General features: G+C 39.4%; 1 protein-coding gene across 4 annotated transcripts in view; it reads left to right on the forward strand.

The window, feature by feature from the left end:
- Nucleotides 1-661: 661 nt before the first annotated feature.
- The window catches only part of ccny (cyclin Y), a 75,723-nt gene continuing 56,572 nt past the window's right edge, over nucleotides 662-19,812 (forward strand). The window contains exon 1 of one of the 4 annotated variants that reach the window (XM_062020595.1): nucleotides 662-1,430. In XM_062020595.1, the coding sequence (XP_061876579.1) occupies nucleotides 1,277-1,430 (154 nt within the window). In that variant the 5' untranslated portion in view covers nucleotides 662-1,276. The remainder of the gene's footprint in view (nucleotides 1,431-19,812) is intronic. The other 3 variants (XM_062020596.1, XM_062020597.1, XM_062020598.1) reach the window with 3 other exon arrangements.

A 19,812-nucleotide genomic window follows, 5' to 3' on the forward strand; every position in this document is an offset into this window, starting at 1 on the left:
AATTGACCCCACAAATGTGATGCTCCAGAAACTCAATCTGCTCAAAGGAAGGTCAGTTTTGTAGCTTCTGTAACGAGCTCAACTGTTTTCAGATGTTTTCTAATCATCAATTAGCCTTCCGAGTCAATGAGCAAACACATTGTACCATTAGAACACTGGAGTGATAGTTTCTGGAAATGGGCCTCTATACACCTATGTAGATATTGCACCAAAAAGCAGACAAGTTTGGACACACCTGTGTTAAATCATAAAGTGGTACAACAGCGTCTGTTGCTGGAATGCGATGGTATGTGCAGGCTGCTTTATGAGGAACGCCATAAGATGCGCGTTCTATAAAAAAAATTATTTTGCAACCGTAACAACATTCTTTAATCATCACAATCCCAAACTACACTTACAAATGGCATTTCATCGACCAAAGTGCACTTTTCTGTGACGCATTTCACCACAACATGTTCCACCTGCTTTTATGGGCGGAGTCTGTTTGAAATATCCGCGGGTGGGGGCGGGGCCTAAGACCGCTGAAAAGACCCTTTAGCAACGGAGTGTGCAATGGTTGAAGGAGGGGGGAACTCGATTCGTTTAACTGACGCGACTCAAATGAGTCACTCACAGAAGAACCGGTGGAATCCCTCCACAAAGCGCGCATGCGCGGAATCTCACACAATTGCGCCGTATTAACAGTTACAGAATTCGTCCCATGCTCGTAAGCATGGGGCAGAGTGAGTTCACGGGTTCCCGGCGACGGGTACCGATTCAGTCAAACACTCGTTTGTTTGTGTCGACTCGTTGATGACTTGCCCGTCTCCAGTGGCGAAGGGGGGGGGGACATCCCGGATGCATCGGCAACACAGCGGCGGAGGAAGCGACTGCTGCCCGCAGTTATTAGTGACAATGTAGCCTTAGAAAGACCGATCAAACGAGTAAAAGTAGCGGGTGTTGCTAGTCATCCGGGCCGCCGTTCCGTGCTAAAATGTTTTGGTGAAGTAAGGTCCGGAAAAAGAAGACCCGGTGAGGAAGCGAAGTGTGTTCCATGGAGGCTGATATCTGCCGGGCTGGGCTCCACTTCACCCCGGCTAGCTCCACTTAGCATCTTAGCCGCCTTCCAATGGCTCCCAGTCCCCGGTTAAGCGTATCCTAGGCCGGGGGGGGAAAAGGGCGTGTAACGCGAGCGGATAACGGGGTCGGTTTGTAGCTCGTTGCCGCCCCGCCTTTCCTCGCTCTGCGCCCGGGCAACATTTTAGGTTGTATTCCGCCGTTATTGTCGTTAATCAGCATGGGGAACGCGCCGTCCTGCTGCGTGGCGTCCAGCCCCAAGCACCGGCGGAACAACCACTCCAGGCTGGAGACGTACCGGCCGGAGCCCGAGCTGAGCCGGGAGGACACGGGCTGTAACCTCCAGCACATCAGCGACAGAGAGAATTTGGACGGTAAGAAGACCATACTTCCTCTTAAATGTTGCATACATTATTATTATTATTATTTTTATTATTTTTATTATTAATAACACTTTTGACATTTGTGCAAAGTAAGGGTGGATCGATCACATCGATTGCCGGGGTAATATCGAATCGACTGCTGGCTTTCAGTCTTTACAAATATTGGTGTGTTTTTGTTGTGTTGTTTACCTGTCAAGGTGTGCATTTGGGAAAAAGGGACGGGAAGCAAAAAGGGACATTCTGATTGTTTGAAAACATGTACATTTAAATTTAAATTTAAAACATGTGTAATAAGTAGGAATAAGGATAAACAATAGTTGTTTTTGTCCGTCTGTGGCGACATCATTTGTATTATTATTATTATTATTAATAACACTATTGACATTTGTGCAAAGTAAGGGTGGATCGATCACATCGATTGCCGGGGTAATATCGAATCGACTGCTGGTGTTCAGTCTTTACAAATATTGGTGTGTTATTGTTGTGTTGTTTACCTGTCAAGGTGTGCATTTGGGAAAAAGGGACGGGAAGCAAAAAGGGACATTCTGATTGTTTGAAAACATGTACATTTAAATTTAAATTTAAAACATGTGTAATAAGAAGGAATAAGGATAAACAATAGTTGTTTTTGTCCGTCTGTGGCGACATCATTTGTATTATTATTATTATTACTATTAATAACACTATTGACATTTGTGCAAAGTAAGGGTGGATCGATCACATCGATTGCCGGGGTAATATCGAATCGACTGCTGGTTTTCAGTCTTTACAAATATTGGTGTGTTATTGTTGTGTTGTTTACCTGTATCAGTGTTTGCTTTTGGGAAATAAGGAACGGGGAGCGAAAAGGGACATTCTAATTGTTAGAAAACATGTACATTTAAATTTAAAACTTGTGTAATAAGAAGGAATAAGGATAAATAATAGTTTTTTTGCCCGTCTGGGGCGACATCATTTGTATTATTATTATTATTGTTAATAACACTATTGACATTTGTGCAAAGTAAGAGTGGATGGATCACATCGATTGCCGGGGTAATATCGAATCGACTGCTGGTTTTCAGTCTTTACAAATATTGGTGTGTTTTTGACGTGTTGTTTACCTGTCAAGGTGTGCATTTGGGAAATAAGGAACGGGAAGCGAAAAGGGACATTCTAATTCTTAGAAAACATGTACATTTAAATTTAAAACATGTGTAATAAGTAGGAATAAGGATAAACAATTGTTTTTTTGCCCGTCTTTGGCGACATCATTTGTATTATTATTATTATTATTAATAACACTATTGACATTTGTGCAAAGTAAGGGGGGATCGATCACATCGATTGCCGGGGTAATATCGAATCGACTGCTGGTGTTCAGTCTTTACAAATATTGGTGTGTTATTGTTGTGTTGTTTACCTGTCAAGGTGTGCATTTGGGAAATAAGGGACGGGAAGCGAAAAGGGACATTCTGGACTTCCCACCAGGATTTAGGGAGGGCTTTAAGAGTAAAAAGCCAAATATTTGTTTGAAAACATGTAAATTTAAGTTTAAAACATGTGTAATAAGAAGGAATATAAATGAACATGTGTGTAACAAAAAAAATAAATAAGGGAATGATTTTATTATTTTGATTGTTTTGCCACGTCTTATTTTGCTACCTATTTAGTAGTTGTGTAACCATTTACTGATATATTGATTTACATTCTTAAATGACAAGTATTTGTGCTTGGCAAGTTTGCCTTCCGAACGATTAGTATCGATCCAAGATAGTTTTAAAAGGGAATCTTTTAATTGTATTGATACTAGAAAAGAAACCGTTGTATTTTAGAACAGCAGACTTTGTCTGAAGTTTAGCACTTTTAAAAATAAGAGCGACAAACAATAGGTTTTTTTGCCCGTCTTTGGCGACATCATTTGTATTATTATTATTATTATTAATAACACTTTTGACATTTGTGCAAAGTAAGGGTGGATCGATCACATCGATTGCTGAGTTAATATCGAATCGACTGTTGGCTTTCAGTCTTTACAAATATTGGTGTGTTTTTGTTGTGTTGTTTACCTGTCAAGGTGTGCATTTGGGAAATAAGGAACGGGAAGCGAAAAGGGACATTCTAATTGTTTGAAAACATGCACATTTAAATTTAAAACATGTGTAATAAGTAGGAATAAGGATAAACAATAGTTTTTTTTGTCCGTCTGTGGCGACATCATTTGTATTATTATTATTGTTAATAACACTATTGACATTTGTGATTGATTGTTTGATTGATTGATTGATTGAGACTTTTATTAGTAGGTTGCACAGTGAAGTACATGTTCCGTACAATTGACCACTAAATGGTAACACCCCAATAAGTTTTTCAACTTGTTTAAGTCGGGGTCCACTTAAATTGATTCATTAAAGTGCATTATTAATAACACTATTGACATTTGTGCAAAGTAAGGGTGGATCGATCACATCGATTGCCGGGGTAATATCGAATCGACTGCTGGTGTTCAGTCTTTACAAATATTAGTGTGTTATTGTTGTGTTGTTTACCTGTCAAGGTGTGCATTTGGGAAATAAGGGACGGGAAGCGAAAAGGGACATTCTGGACTTCCCACCAGGATTTAGGGAGGGCTTTAAGAGTAAAAAGCCAAATATTTGTTTGAAAACATGTACATTTAAGTTTAAAACATGTGTAATAAGAAGGAATAAAAATGAACATGTGTGTAATAAAAAAAAAAAATAAGGGAATGATTTTATTATTTTGTTTGTTTTGCCACGTCTTATTTTGCTACCTATTTAGTAGTTGTGTAACCATTTACTGATATATTGATTTACATTCTTAAATGACAAGTATTTGTGCTCGGCAAGTTTCCCTTCTGAACGATTAGTATCGATCCTAGATAGTTTTAAAAGGGAATCTTTTAATTGTATTGATACTACAAAAGAAACCGTTGTATTTTAGAACAGCAGACTTTGTCTGAAGTTTAGCACTTGTAAAAATAAGAGCGACAAACAATAGGTTTTTTTGCCCGTCTGCGGCGACATAATTTGTATTATTATTATTATTAGTAATAACACTTTTGACATTTGTGCAAAGTAAGGGGGGGAACGATCACATCGATTGCTGAGTTAATATCAAATCGACTGCTGGTGTTCAGTCTTTACAAATATTAGTGTGTTTTTGTTGTGTTGTTCACCTGTCAAGGTGTGCATTTGGGAAATAAGGGACGGGAAGCGAAAAGGGCGGAGTTTCTTAAATGCCTCGAATGTCCGGCATTTTGAGTTAGGGTTGCGTGTATTTTCAATGTACGTTCAGGGTTAAGAAGGGGTTAAAAACAAAACAAACAGCAGCATTGGTGAGGGAGGGGCAGAGACAGAGAGAGAGAGAGAGAGTTATGATAAACGCGCATGCGTCACCAGGCTCTGCTTTTTATCCATAGATTTATCACATTTAATTTTTTATTATCTATAGCAGTGGTCCCCAACCTTTTTGGAGCTGGGGACCGGTCAACGCTTGAAAATTCGTCCCACGGACCGGGGGGGGGGGGGGGGGGGGGGTATTATTATTATTATTATTTTCCCCATAAAGAAATACAATCATGTGTGCTTACGGACTGTATCCCTGCAGACTGTATTGATCTATATTGAAATACACATACACAATATGTATATATTGTGTTTTTTATGTTGATTTAACTAATTTAAAAAAAAAAAAAAAATTTTTTTTTTTTTTTTTAAATTTCTTGCGCGGCCCGGTACCAATCGGTCCGCGGACCGGTACCGGGCCACGGCCCGGTGGTTGGGGACCACTGATCTATAGCAGGGGTGTCAAAAGTGTGCCCCGGAGGCCATTTGCGGCCCACAGCTAATGTTTTAAAGGCCCACGGCACATTCTAAAAATACTATTCAAATAAACAAAAACATAACAAAAGTGAAATAATAAAGCTTAAAGGTTAAATGTAATTTAGAAAAAGTTGCAATGTTGACTAATAAAACAAAGCTGTTTTTTTTTTCTTTCAAACTGTCATCGCTCAAAACATAATATTGAATCAAAATCAATGTTATTATGAATTATTGACCTATCCAAGGTTCCCATTACTTCACATCAAATATTACACTAAGAAAAATATTTTTGGTGGAAGATTTTGCAAATTTGGTAAATAAATAACTAGGGATGATACTCGAAACCGGTTTTCCCGGTTGTTTGATAAGAAAAGAACCGAGTCCTCGGACTCGAATCCCTTTTTGAGAACCGGTACCCGTTATCGAGACCACTATAGTAAAGGAAAAGAGTTGATTCTTTATTCGAATCCCGTCCCCACCAGAAATGCTCCGTGGGACATCACAAGAAATGACGTCACGTAGCTCAGTCATTAGGCGCAGATAGCGAAAGCAGGAAAACAATGGACGGGAAAAAGCGCTCCAAGGTGTAATAAAGTTCAAAACCAAAGCTATAATCCATCGAATAACTTTACTGAGAGATTTTAGCAGGGTAAAACACATGACGGACACTTTTACGACCAACCGGAAACATAGCAACCAGGCTAGCAACGCACCTCCTTTACGGCAGCTGTCACAACGTTCTTAAAACAACCGCAGCACATACATATATATACAACACATCTCCCTTTTTTAACTTTTGTTTTTCTTTCCTTGTAAACGTTACAAAATCACACTGTATATGTGTTGTCTGTCTAATTATAAATAATGCAGACGAGGCGTGTTGGCTGAGTTCTTGACGTTTACTTTCACAGCGTGGCGACATGCAACACTTTTCGGGGCTACCGCGCATGCTCGTAACTCCCGTTGCATGCTGGGTAGTGTAGTTGTTATATTCTCTCGCTCATAACATTTTTCCCCCTATAAAGAAATAATGTTAACTCAATAAAGTGTATTTCTTTTTTTAGCTTTAACTTTTCATTTTTTAGCATTGTAACCACATTTGCAAACAACTTTTCTCTTCATAGAATTTTCTTTCCATAAAGAAATAAAGTGCAGAAATGTCAAAGCATCATAACAAACAGTTATGTTCCAATAGCAGCAGAAGTGCACTTTTTGGAGAGCTGTATTATTTTCAGTTTTGTGCCCAAAGGACTGATTTTATTTAACACTATATTATTATTTATACACCTATAGTGATCACAGAGACAGGTTGTTTTTGTGTTACTGTATATATTTGTTTCTCTGAAAAATCCCACTTAATATAGTTTGGGTAACAACAGTCAATATTTATTTATTTTATTTTATTTTTTAGGTGGGTAACAGTCAATATTTATTTATTTATTAGATTTTATTTTTTTATTATATAATAAAAGTGAGCTTTTGTTAAACCAAATATTGTGTGTTTTTTTCCGTATACAACAACTTATCTGGACTCGATAAGAGAATCGATAAGGAATCGGTTCGATAATAGGCTCGAACTCGATAATTCCTTATCAAACATTATCCCTATAAATAACCCAAAACTTTATATTTTGTTGTTTTCTTACTGTACCGAAAACGAACCAAACCGTGACCTCTAAACCGAGGTACGTACCGAACCGAAATTTTTGTGTACCGTTACACCCCTACTAATCAATAGTTTGTATATAGCAAATCCAAAGTAAATTAGCATTGAGCTAGCGCATTTTGGATAGGTGGCGCAATACTTTGCGTTCCAGACGCAACATTACTTAGAGGCGGTTTTGCGGAGTCTGCTTGACTCATTGTTTCCCCACCAAGTATTTGAGCCGGTGCATGGTCTGCAACTAGACGTAGCATCAGGAGCAACAAAGGTATTGAAATATGGTCCATTACAGGTGAATGGATACCTGGCATGTTGAAATTGGGTGGGTGCCTACGTAGTGTGGTAGGCATCTTCCAAAAAGATTGACACAAAAGGGCTGTGATTTGTCAGCTATTAGTAAATAATGTCCATCTAATGTGTGTCAAATACTGCTACATTGGCAATAAATGTTCCTATTAGGTCCCGCTCCAATACTCCTCTCTTTAATAATCATTGTCCTCCACAAAGGAAGCCAACAAGCTCAGGGGGTTTTCCATTAAAACACACTTACTGGTCAGATTTGTCTCCAGAGGATCATTTTCCTACAATGTGTACTTTGTGTGCTGTGGGGTTTCACTCATCATGTGTCTATGTGCTCATCATGTGTCTTATGTGCTCATCATGTGTCTTATGTGCTCATCATGTGTCTATGTGCTCATCATGTGTCTATGTGCTCATGAGTGGCAAATAAAACCATGGGAGGTGAGGAAAGTATCATGGATGCTTTTTACACTCGGGGTTTCCATCCACTCAATAAACATGATTATAGGACATCCACAAAATAAACATTATTATAAGACACACACACAATAAACATCATTATAGGACATACACACAATAAACATTATTATAGGACATACACACATTACAGTGTTTCCCATAAACTGCCAAGATAGCTGTGGCGGTGGGGGCGTGGCTATGGGCGTGGTCACCATGGCATCATCGAGTAATTTGCATAATTTACTACAATGATATGATTTTCTCTAAAAAGGCCCAAAAAATGTATACTTACTAATTAATAATAACAGTTTTGTTTTAAACGTCCATCCATCCATCCATCCATCCATTTTACAATATAATTACAACACTTTATGTACATATTTATATACAGATTTGAACAATAAGTTATTCACTGAAATATATTTATTAATTGTGGTTCTTACAAAAAAATGTATCTTATAAAATATAAAAGCTAAAATGTCTCTTAAAGCTCTGCCCCTTTTATTAGTGCATACTAAATAATCTAACTTTAGCCTACTACTACAACCATATTATTTACCAGCAACATAAAGTGAAACAGAGGCAGAGGTGTCCTGCCACAGTCAGTAACAAATAAACAGCAAACAGTAGTGGTCAAATACAAATAAGGCAACAAGAGAAGTATCCTACACTTCTCTTTTGTAAAGTAAATCTGAACAGCCTATATGGGCATCTACATCAACTATATGATTTGCCTGAGAAGCTGGACAGGACAAAAAAAAATAATTTTTTTTTAAACTTGTGGCGGACGTAATTCTTTCGTGGCGGGCCGCCACAAATAAATGAATGTGTGGGAAACACTGCAATAAACATTATTATAGGACACAGACACAACAAACATGATTATAGGATATTGTTTGAATGGCAAGTTTGTCGCTTCAATCATTGATTTGTTGTTCAATATTACCTCCGACCCTCATAGTTACTAGCGCGCAGTGCAGTTTGTGTCAAGTTTTAAGGCGGTGAAAACAAACGTCTTTTACTGACCAGTTCCTCCAACTAAGATCTTGTTTCTTCTGTGTTTATTGACTGTGTGTGTGAGCCAGGATCCCCACTCCCTCTTATGCATGGTGTAGGACGGAGGGACGTGCAGAGTGATCAGTGACACGTCTGCGTCAATCACTTGTCCATTTGGTTATGGTTGAAGTTTATTTCAAACATGCTATAGGCGAAATTTTTACTCTAGTTTGACTAAATTTGGATGGATTCATTGTAGGAGCAAAATTCTAATTAAAGGGTTCAAATCTGTTTTTGCATGTGTGCTACTTATTTTTTCCCAATACTCGCACAATCTATTTGCGACTAAAACGCTCGCACCGTACAGCCTTGCAATACCAAAAACGTATAATTCTATATCAGATCATCTAACTCAGTGGTCCCCAACCACAGGGCCGCGGCCCGGTACCGGTCCGTGGACCGATTAGTACCGGGCCGCGGCCGCACAAGAAATAAAAAAAAAAAAAAAATTAAATCAAATCAACATAAAAAACACAATATATACATTATGTATCAATATAAATCAATACAGTCTGCAGGGATACAGTCCGTAAGCACACATGATTGTATTTCTTTATGACAAAAAAAACCAAAAAAAAAACAACATTTTTTTAACTACCCCTGCCCCCCCGGTCCGTGGGACGAATTTTCAAGCATTGACCGGTCCGCAAGTACAAAAAGGTTGGGGACCACTGATCTAACTGCATTTATTCCATGTACAGTAGTGATTGTCACTTAAAAAAACATGCGGCAACCACTTTCATTTTTTTATTAGCTTCACAGAGGAGTGTCAAAACGCTTTGAGTCCGTGGACCGATGGCCGCGACTGCACAAGAAATTAAAAAAAAAAAAAAAAAAAAAAGTAAAAAAAAAAAAAAATTAAATCAACATAAAAAACAAAATACATACATTATATATCAATATAAATCAATACAGTCTGCAGGGATACAGTCCGTAAGCACACATGATTGTATTTATATATGAAAATTTTTTTTTTTTTTTTTTACTACCCCTCCCCCACCCGGTCCGTGGGACGAATTTTCAAGCATTGACCGGTCCGCAAGTACAAAAAGGTTGGGGACCACTGATCTAACTGCATTTATTCCATGTACAGTAGTGATTGTCACTTAAAAAAAACATGCAGCCACCACTTTCATTTTTTTTTTTAGCTTCACAGAGGAGTGTCAAAACGCTTTGAGTCCCTTGATGGTACAAAAGCGCTATACAAGTAGAACCCATAAACACAGCAGTCCTAAAATCCCTATAGACTGAGCCACTGCTATATTTACACTCATCTGACATTTCTGACAGATTAATATTGTGGTGCTAATAGCCCATCCATCAATTTCATGCCACTGTAGTCCCAGGCTTGGTTCTACTTATACGGGGGGAATCCCTGGAGATTCTGAGCCATAAATGAGGGACATAATCCACTTTGCAGCTTGTAAATCTGCCACTCTCCCAGCAGTATGGGTAGAAATTCTAGTTTGTTTCAGTCACACATTAGCGCATGTAATGTCATGTTTAATGTAAGATAAAATGATCTTAACATCTTCATGATAACAAAAAACAGACCAAGCAAGAAGCTGCTGATAGATAATATAACATTACATTTGGTTTTCCTGTGTTATAACCCATTGTATATCAAAAGGATGGGTAGTGCTGCCGATGAATTGATTACGTAAAATGTTTTAATCAAATTAATAATGATTGTGTATTCATTTTGACAGCTCTAGAATAAAACATTATAAAAAATACTCATTCTCATGGTCTATTCCAGGGGCCACATGCGGTTCTTTGACCACTCTGATGCGGCTCAGCTGCATACTTGCCGACCCTCCCGGTTTTCCCAGTATACTTAACGACCCCCCGATTTTCCCAGGAGACTGCCTCTCCTAGCAATCTCCCAGGGCAAATATGATCCTATTTTCACTCTAATGACTTAATCAAGGGCGTGCCCTAATGGCACTGCATTAATTGTCCTCTATAGCATTTACAAACTGCGTGCCAGCCCGGCCACATGTTATATGCAGCTTTTACTTGCACACGTAGGAGACAGCAAAGCATACTTGTTCAACAGCCACACAGCTTACACTGACGGTAGTCGTACAAAAACAACTTTAACACTGTTACGTTACAAATATGCGCCACACTGTGAACCCACACCAAAAAAGAATGACAAAAACATTTCTGGAGAACATCCGCACCGTAACACAACACAACAAATACCCAGAATCCCATGCAGCCCTAACTCTTCCGGTCTACATTATACACCCCCGCTACCACCAAACCCCCCCACACATCAAGTCCCCCCCCCCCACCCCCCTCCGTGCGTCGGTTGATTGGAAGAGTTAGGGCTGCATGGGATTCTGGGTATTTGTTGTGTTGTGTTACAGTGCAGATGTTCTCCAGAAATGTGTTTGTCATTCTTTTTTGGTGTGGGTTCAAAGTGTGGCGCTTATTTGTAACGTAACAGTGTTAAAGTTGTTTTTGTACGACTACCGTCAGTGTAAGCTGTGTGGCTGTTGAACTAGTATGCCTTGCTGGCACTTACGTGAGCAAGCAAAAGCTGCATTCTACATGTGGCCAAGCAGGTAAGCTGTTTGGGCAGGCTGTAGAGGGCGCTAAAAGCAGTGCCAGCACGTCCTGAAATGTAGGAGTCTCCCGGAAAATTGAGAGGGTTGGCAAGAAAGACGCTATCGAGCGCCATTCAATTAAAAGTCGCGGGCCGCTAAATTTTTTTGTGGCTCCCATTGTTTTCTTTAATTTGTGAAACTTTCCAAAATGGCTCTTTGAGTGGTAAAGGTTGCCGACCCCTGGTCTATTCTATTGTCCAGGGAGCCAACTTTTGCCAGGATGATTAATAACCAGCTCGTACAGGTTAGCCGTTATAGCTTGCGTCCCCCTGTGCTTCCAGGGTGCTTCCAATGCGGTTGTAGCGAAGTCGTGGGGGTCGAGGCTGAGGTCAGGGCTGTACGGTGCGACAAATTTACTCGCAAATGCGCCTAAAAATAGTCCGCCTAAAAAAAAATTGTCGCACATGTGCAAATTTCACCCCTTTCTTCACATTTTGCCCCTAAAATGAATCCACCCAAATTTAATCAAAGTAGAGTAAAATTTTCGCCCATCTGTATAGCGTGTTTGAAATAAACTTAAACCATAACCAAATGGACAAGTGATTGTCACGGAAGAAACACAATCTTAGTTGGAGGAACTGGTCAGTAAAAGACAACATTTTTTTCACTACCTTAAAAGTTGACAAACTGCACTGCGCACTAGTAACTACAAGGGTCACAGGCAATATTGAACAACAAATCAATGATTGAAGCAGCAAACATCCAAACAATACCTCATTTGTTGACAAGAGCATAGTCATGAAAGCACATTCAATATATTTACTAAGGAGAGGTATCAGAAACCAGCGAAAGATTCAAAAGAGCTGCCGTCAGCGGCCACAAACTGCCGCTGCTAGCCTGCTAAGCTAACAAAAACAGCTCAATTTATATGTATATATGTATATATACATATATATGTACATATATATGTATATATAAATATATATGTATATATGTATACATACATATATATGTATATATATATATACATATATATGTACATACAGTATATATGTATATATATGCATATATGTATATATATATACATGTATATATATTTATATGTATATATATATACACATATGTATGTATACATATACATATATATATATAATATATGTATATATATGTGACCCGTGCTGGCAAAAAGTGCATATATGTATGTATATGTATGTATGTAAATGTAAATATTATTTACATTTACATATATACATATACATACATATATGCACACATATATATACAGGAATATATATGTATATATGTACAGTATATTTATATACACATATATATGCTGTGGCGCACTAATCCAAAAAGTAGAAATAACACAATACCGCAAAGATCAGTAGCCAAAAGAGGAGTCCTATTAGAGTATTATTATTATTATTATTAATAGTAATATTTAAACGGAATACATTTAGAATAAATTACATTTATACAATATAATACTTATAAATGTATGTATTATCGATTTATAAGATCATAATGGAATCTTCATTTCTACCTCTAGTCATGGAATCTTGCCAGAGTAGTCGACCCTCTGAGGGCGATGGAGCGGTTCTGTATCCACAAGTGTGTAGTGCGTGTACGCTGTAATGAGCATGTGATGAAGAAGAAAGTCATCCATGAAAACTGCTGACATTGGTGACGCACCGAGAACAAAAAGACATTCAGGCAACAGAAATATGAGAGAGGTGCTTTCAAGTGGTCCAGAACACAAATCAGCTGTGGAAAGTGAAGCTATTGTCCTGCGGCTAAATGCACTCCTCCTTGCCACGCAATTAAAGAAAGGAGAGAAACTTCTCTCTGCTCTTGTATTTACTTTCATTTATGCCCGTTTTGTTAAGTTTGTCTTGGCTTTTAGTGTGTGTACACTTCCTGTTACCATACTTTGTGGTAATGAATGTCAGATGGGTCCCACATCAACCTTAAGAAAGTCAATGACTTCACTATTAAAGTGGGTGACATTGTTATCACCAGGAAAGATGAGGTCACCTACCTAGGTTCCATTCTAGAGGCTAACCTTTCCTGTGATAAAATGGCAACCAAGGTAATCAAAAAGGTTAACCAACTAACGAGATTTCTCTACAGAATCTCCTCTCTGGTCAACAAAAGCACCTTGAGGATTCTGGCGGGAACTCTCGTTCAACCCTTTTTCCATTACGCATGCACCTCCTGGTACCCTAGCACCTCCAAAACCCTCAAATATAAACTCCAAACATCTCAGAACAAGCTAGTCAGGTTACTTCTAGACCTCCACCCCAGATCCCACCTCACTCCTACCCACTTCTCCAAAGTGGGCTGGCTCAAGGTGGAGGACAGAGTTAAACAACTTGCACTGAGCCTAGTCTATAAAATCCACTACACCTCCCTGATACCGGAGTACATGTCAAACTACTTCCTTAACGTAAATGACCCCCATAACCACAACACCAGGGGGAGCTCCACTAACCACGTTAAACCCAGATTCCGAACTAACAAAGGTCTTAACTCATTCTCTTTCCAGGGGTGCAAATTAACACTCGCCAGTCGCCATTTGCGAGCTATTTTTAGCTTTGGCGAGTAAAATATTTGCCTAACTTGCCACGCTGGCGAGTTGAAAAAGTGAGGTTCACAACAGCAATAATGCAGCGCTTACCGGTACCTAAAGCAACACGGAGATCATTATTTTACCAAGCACATATTTGTTGTGATGTCACGTTCGACGTTCCGTAGACTAGTTGCTAAGAGACGGCAGTTAGCTAGCCTAGTAGTTAGCTTAGAGCGCGCACTACAGGGATATCTCTCAGGCGACAGTCACAGAGTGTACCGGTAACGTTACTCGAGTCTTAATAGCTAACAATCATTCTTCCTAGCCTTAAGCCTATAAATCTTATCGTTATGTGGCGCTTCCTGAAACCCATAGCTAAAAAGGCACGGACGGAGGAGGAGGAGGAGGAGGAGGAGGAGGAGGGGGGTCGCGATGCGAATGCTGCGAAACCCAAACCGACCAATGGTAAAGGAAATAGTTTGTTTTGGCATTTGGCGAGTAAAAAATATGGTTGGCGAGTATGTTTTTTCACCTACTAGCCACTTGGCGAGTTGGTCAAAAAGTTAGTTTGCACCCCTGTCTCTTTCTATGCCACATCAATGTGGAATGCGCTCCCAACAGGTTTAAAAGAAAGGGCATCTCTATCCTCCTTCAAAACCGCAATAAAAGTTCACCTCCAGGCAGTTACAACCCTAAACTAACACCCTCCCCGGATTGCTAATAATCAAATGTAAACAATCAAATACAGATACTTTTTCTTATGCCTTCTGATCTCTCTCTCTCTCTCTCTCTCTCTCTCTCTCTCTCTCTCTCTCTCTCTCTCTCTCTCTCTCTCTCTCTCTCTATGTCCACTACTTGATGTCCATATCCTACCCCCCCCCTCCACACCCCTGATTGTAAATAATGTAAATAATTCAATGTGATTATCTTGTGTGATGACTGTATTATGATGATAGTATATATGATAGTATATATCTGTATCATGAATCAATTTAAGTGGACCCCGACTTAAACAAGTTGAAAAACTTATTCGGGTGTTACCATTTAGTGGTCAATTGTACGGAATATGTACTTCACTGTGCAACCTACTAATAAAAGTCTCAATCAATCAATCAAAGATCCATTTTGGGCCTTTCATGATTTAAAAGCAAGAACTGAGGGCACAGAGGTGAACTTGAAGGTAGTTTGTTTCAACTGAAGGTGTCCTAATACAACCTTTTCACTTACGATACAAAACTGATCATGGTGTTTTAAGTATTGGTCATTACCGATATTGACCTATTAATACGTTTGTTATGTTGTAGCGTGGAATGTTAGAGAAAACTTGATCAAGTGATGTGAGTCAAACAGAGAATAATGTTAGGTTTGAAAGACACTAATCTATTCATTATTAATAGTCTCGAATGGACCTATTTAGAGACCCTACGTTGAAGTGAAGTGGTAATTGTTTTTTTGACCCAACCATGTCATGTCACTGCAGGTCATTACCGATTTTTTTTGCCCATTTGTGACCCGTATCAGACTTTTTAATGTCAATGGACAGTGCAATTCCAATTTTTTCAAATCCTAGGTCTCTTTATTTATTGTGGATATAAATCACATGTGTACAATTAAGGGCACAATTATTAGTTCTTCCATTATAATGTCATTTTTTAAGTATTTTACCAAATGCGTTTTTAACACAGCTTTACTGATGTTTAGCCCCTCGCCTGTACATCTGCAGGAAATAGCTACACTTGTTCGACTGGTAGCACTTTTCACTGAGTAGATTCTTCAAGATATACCGTATTTCCTTGAATTGGCGCAGGGAATATAGTATTCGCACGTCTAGAATTACTGCCGGGTCAAACTCGTTTCTCAAAATAATTAACGCATGCTAGGCCTTATCGCCGGTTTATCAAATTCGTTTCGCAAAGTATTAATTTTATTATCGCATGTCTATAATTTTCGCCGGGTCAAACTCGTTTCGCAAAATATTTAGTATATGGCGAGAACTTCCACCGGGTCAAATTCGTTACGTCACGAGTGACGCATCTGTCCTCATTTTCAAAATGGAGGAAGCTGCTTTCAGTAGTTTACAGTCGCACAAAGGAAAAAAGATAAAGAGCTATTCAGTAGGATTTAAGGTCCAAGCTATTGAATACCGGTACAGTATGCTAAACAGTAAGCAGCTATGTTTTATTAATATACCGTAGCTGCGTGTGTCAAATACTGTATATGTCATTAAATGACTCCCGCCTCCTGGTGGTAGAGGGCGCTGCCGCGTTAGTGATCCTTCTTGCGACTTCCGGTACTGCAGAAGAAGTGAACACACGCAGCAAGAGATTTTTTTTTTCCTTTTAACAAGGAGGATTACATACCGGTATCTAAAATAAAACAGTTTTCTAAACTGGACTTTCAATGGAAGCAGGAGGTAATAATTAAAGGAATATCTCCATCGAGACAGAGACTTTTAAAACGGAAAAAAGAAAATAAGGAAGACTTCTATAAACAAGTTATCGATGCTTTTGATCAGAAGGAGCTGCAAATGGACTCCATTTATAAGTACAGGTAAGACCATAATAACGTTTTTTTTAATTAAATGTGCTTTTCATGATGGTATGCTTACATCACACTCAAAGCGCACGCCTAAATTTTATGGATTCCTTTTGGTAAACGCCGGAGTGAGAAGAGGTTTTAAAATAATTACCGCATGCACGGCCATCCCGCCGGTTTCCGGTAACCGCAGGAGTGACAGGAGGTTTTAAATTAATTAACGCCCCTGCGGCTATTCAAGGAAATACGGTATTTGTATTTTAGGTAGGGGTCTAACGGTACGCAAAAATTTCGGTTCGGTACGTACCTCGGTTTAGAGGTCACGGTCCGGTTCATTTTCGGTACAGTAAGAAAACAACAAAATATACATTTTTGGGTTATTTATTTACCAAATTTGCAAAATCTTCCACCAAAAATATGTTTCTTAGTGTAATATTTGATGTGAAGTAATGGGAACCTTGGATAGGTCAATAATTCATAATAACATTGATTTTGATTCAATATTATGTTTTGAGCAATGACAGTTTGAAAGAAAAAAAAAACAGCTTTGTTTTATTAGTCAACATTGCAACTTTTTCTAAATGACATTTCACCTTTAAGCTTTTTTTATTTCACTTTTGTTATATTTTTGTTTATTTGAATAGTATTTTTAGATTGTGCCGTGGGCCTTTAAAACATTAGCTGTGGGCCGCAAATGTCCTCCGGGGCACACTTTTGACACCCCTGCTATAGATAATAACAAATTAAATGTGATAAATCTATGGATAAAAAGCAGATGCGCGTTTATCATAACTCTCTCTCTCTCTCTCTGTCTCTGCCCCTCCCTCACCAATGCTGCTGTTTATTTTGTTTTTAACCCCTTCTTAACCCTGAACGTACATTGAAAATACACGCTCACTCAAAATGCCGGACAATTGAGGCATTTAAGAAACTCCGCCCTGACAGCTCCGCAAAAGAGGACATGTCCGGTGAAAAGAGGAAGTACGGACAGTCTATGCTAGCCCGTTAGCTGCTAGCATGCCGTGTGTTGTGCCTCGGTGTGCATTGTTTACACAACGTGCGTTACGCTACTTAATATGTCCGTGTGGAAACTCGTTCGGTACACCTCCGAACCGAACCAAAACCCCCGTACCGAAACGGTTAAATACAAATACACGTACCGTTACACCCCTATTAATTAGTTATAGGATTACTTATAACATTGCTGTGTAGTATAGCAATTGCAAAATACAAGAACAAAGATGTGACGCCATGAAACATACTGACTGGGTTTTAGTTAACGTTGACATGGGTAAATGAGGAATGCCTCCAGGGCCTCACCATTTCTCTGGTTTTCTGGTGTTGAAATTAATTTGAGGGGCGTACACACACACCCACACACACATATTGATGAGTGCTGCTGGCAGGCTAATTGAAATCTGGACATGGATTATTCATGCCTGTTTGATGAGCCTGGGGAGTCTACAATGTATGAGTTCCAGACGGGTTGACCTACATTGCGTGCACAGACTAGTATACGTGGGTTACTCGTAGGGACGGGAGAAAAATAATCACAATGCGAAGGTAAGCAATTCAAATTACATTTCCAAATTATGACCTATATTGGCTGTGATTTAAAGGCCTACTGAAATGAATTTTTTTTATTTAAACGGGAATAGCAGATCCATTCTATGTGTCATACTTGATCATTTCGCGATATTGCCATATTTTTGCTGAAAGGATTTAGTAGAGAAAATCGACGATAAAGTTCGCAACTTTTGCTCGCTGATAAAAAAAAACACCTTGCCCCTACCGGAAGTAGCGTGACGTCACAAGCGGTAGTGCTGCTCACAATTCCCCGTTGTTTACAATGGAGCGAGAGATATTAGGAGCGAGAAAGTGACGATTACCCCATTAATTTGAGCGAGGATGAAAGATTCGTGGATGAGGAACGTTAGAGTGATGGACTAGAATGCAGTTCGAAAGATATCTTTTTTCGCTCTGACCGTAACTTCGGTACAAGCTGGCTCATTGGATTCCACACTCTCTCCTTTTTCTATTGTGGATCACGGATTTGTATTTTAAACCACCTCGGATACTATATCCTCTTGAAAATGAGAGTCGAGAACGCGAAATGGACATTCACAGTGACTTTTATCTCCACGACAATACATCGACGAAGCTCTTTAGCATGAGCTAACGTGATAGCATCTGTCTCAAATGCAGATAGAAACAAAATAAATAAACCCCTGACTGGAAGGATAGACAGAAGATCAACAATACTACTATCAGGAGACACCGAACCAAACACTGGACATGTAAATACACGGTTAATGCTGTGCCGCCTGTCGAAGCCTGGCAATGCTGTTGCTAACGACGCTAACTTAGCAACGGGACCTCGTCAGAGCTATGATAAAAACATTAGCGCTCCACCTACGCCAGCCAGCCCTCATCTGCTCATCAACACCCGTGCTCACCTGCGTTCCAGCGGTCGGCGGCCCGGAGACGTAGGAAGTCAAGGTGAGCCGGCGCTAGCGTCTTCTATCCAACAAAGTCCTCCTTGTTGTGTTGCTACAGCCAGCCGCTAATACACCGATCCCACCTACAACGTTCTTCTTTGCAGCCTCCATTGTTCATTAAACAAATTGCAAAAGATTCACCAACACAGATGTCCAGAATACTGTGGAATTTTGTCGAAGAAAACAGAGCTGTTTGTATTGTGTCCAAAAGGGTCCAAACACTTCCGTGGACCTCGCGACGTCACGCACATACGTCATCCTCCAAAGGCGTTTTGAACCGGAAGTTCCCCGGGAAATTTAAAATGTCACTTTATAAGTTAACCCGGCCGTATTGGCATGTGTTGCAATGTTAAGATTTCATCATTGATATATAAACTATCAGACTGCGTGGTCGCTAGTAGTGGCTTTCAGTAGGCTTTTAAATGATTAGTTTACTGTATTCTGACAGTAAAAATATCATATTAGCCGCCAACAAGGACGCTAAATTGCTTTGAGGACGCGGTCGTTTGCTTGTCGCTGTCAAATTTTCGGAAGCTACTGTCGTCACCATGCATTATCAAGATATAATAATAGTAGGGCTGGGCGATATATGGAATATACTCGATATGTCGTGGGTTTGTGTCTGTGCGATATAGAAAATGACCATATGGTGATATTGGAGTATACGTTCTCACGCAGTTGCATTACACTACAGCAGGGGTCACCAACGCGGTGCCCGCGGGCACCAGGTAGCCCGTAAGGACCAGATGAGTAGCCCGCTGGCCTGTTCTAAAAAATAGCTCAAATAGCAGCACTTACCAGTGAGCTGCCTCTATTTTTTAAATTGTATTTATTTACTAGCAAGCTGGTCTCGCTTTGCTCGACGACATTTTTAATTCTAAGAGAGACAAAACTCAAATAGAATTTGAAAATCCAAG

Source organism: Entelurus aequoreus, linkage group LG15, assembly GCF_033978785.1.
Source record: "Entelurus aequoreus isolate RoL-2023_Sb linkage group LG15, RoL_Eaeq_v1.1, whole genome shotgun sequence".
Taxonomy (NCBI): Eukaryota; Metazoa; Chordata; class Actinopteri; order Syngnathiformes; family Syngnathidae; genus Entelurus; species Entelurus aequoreus.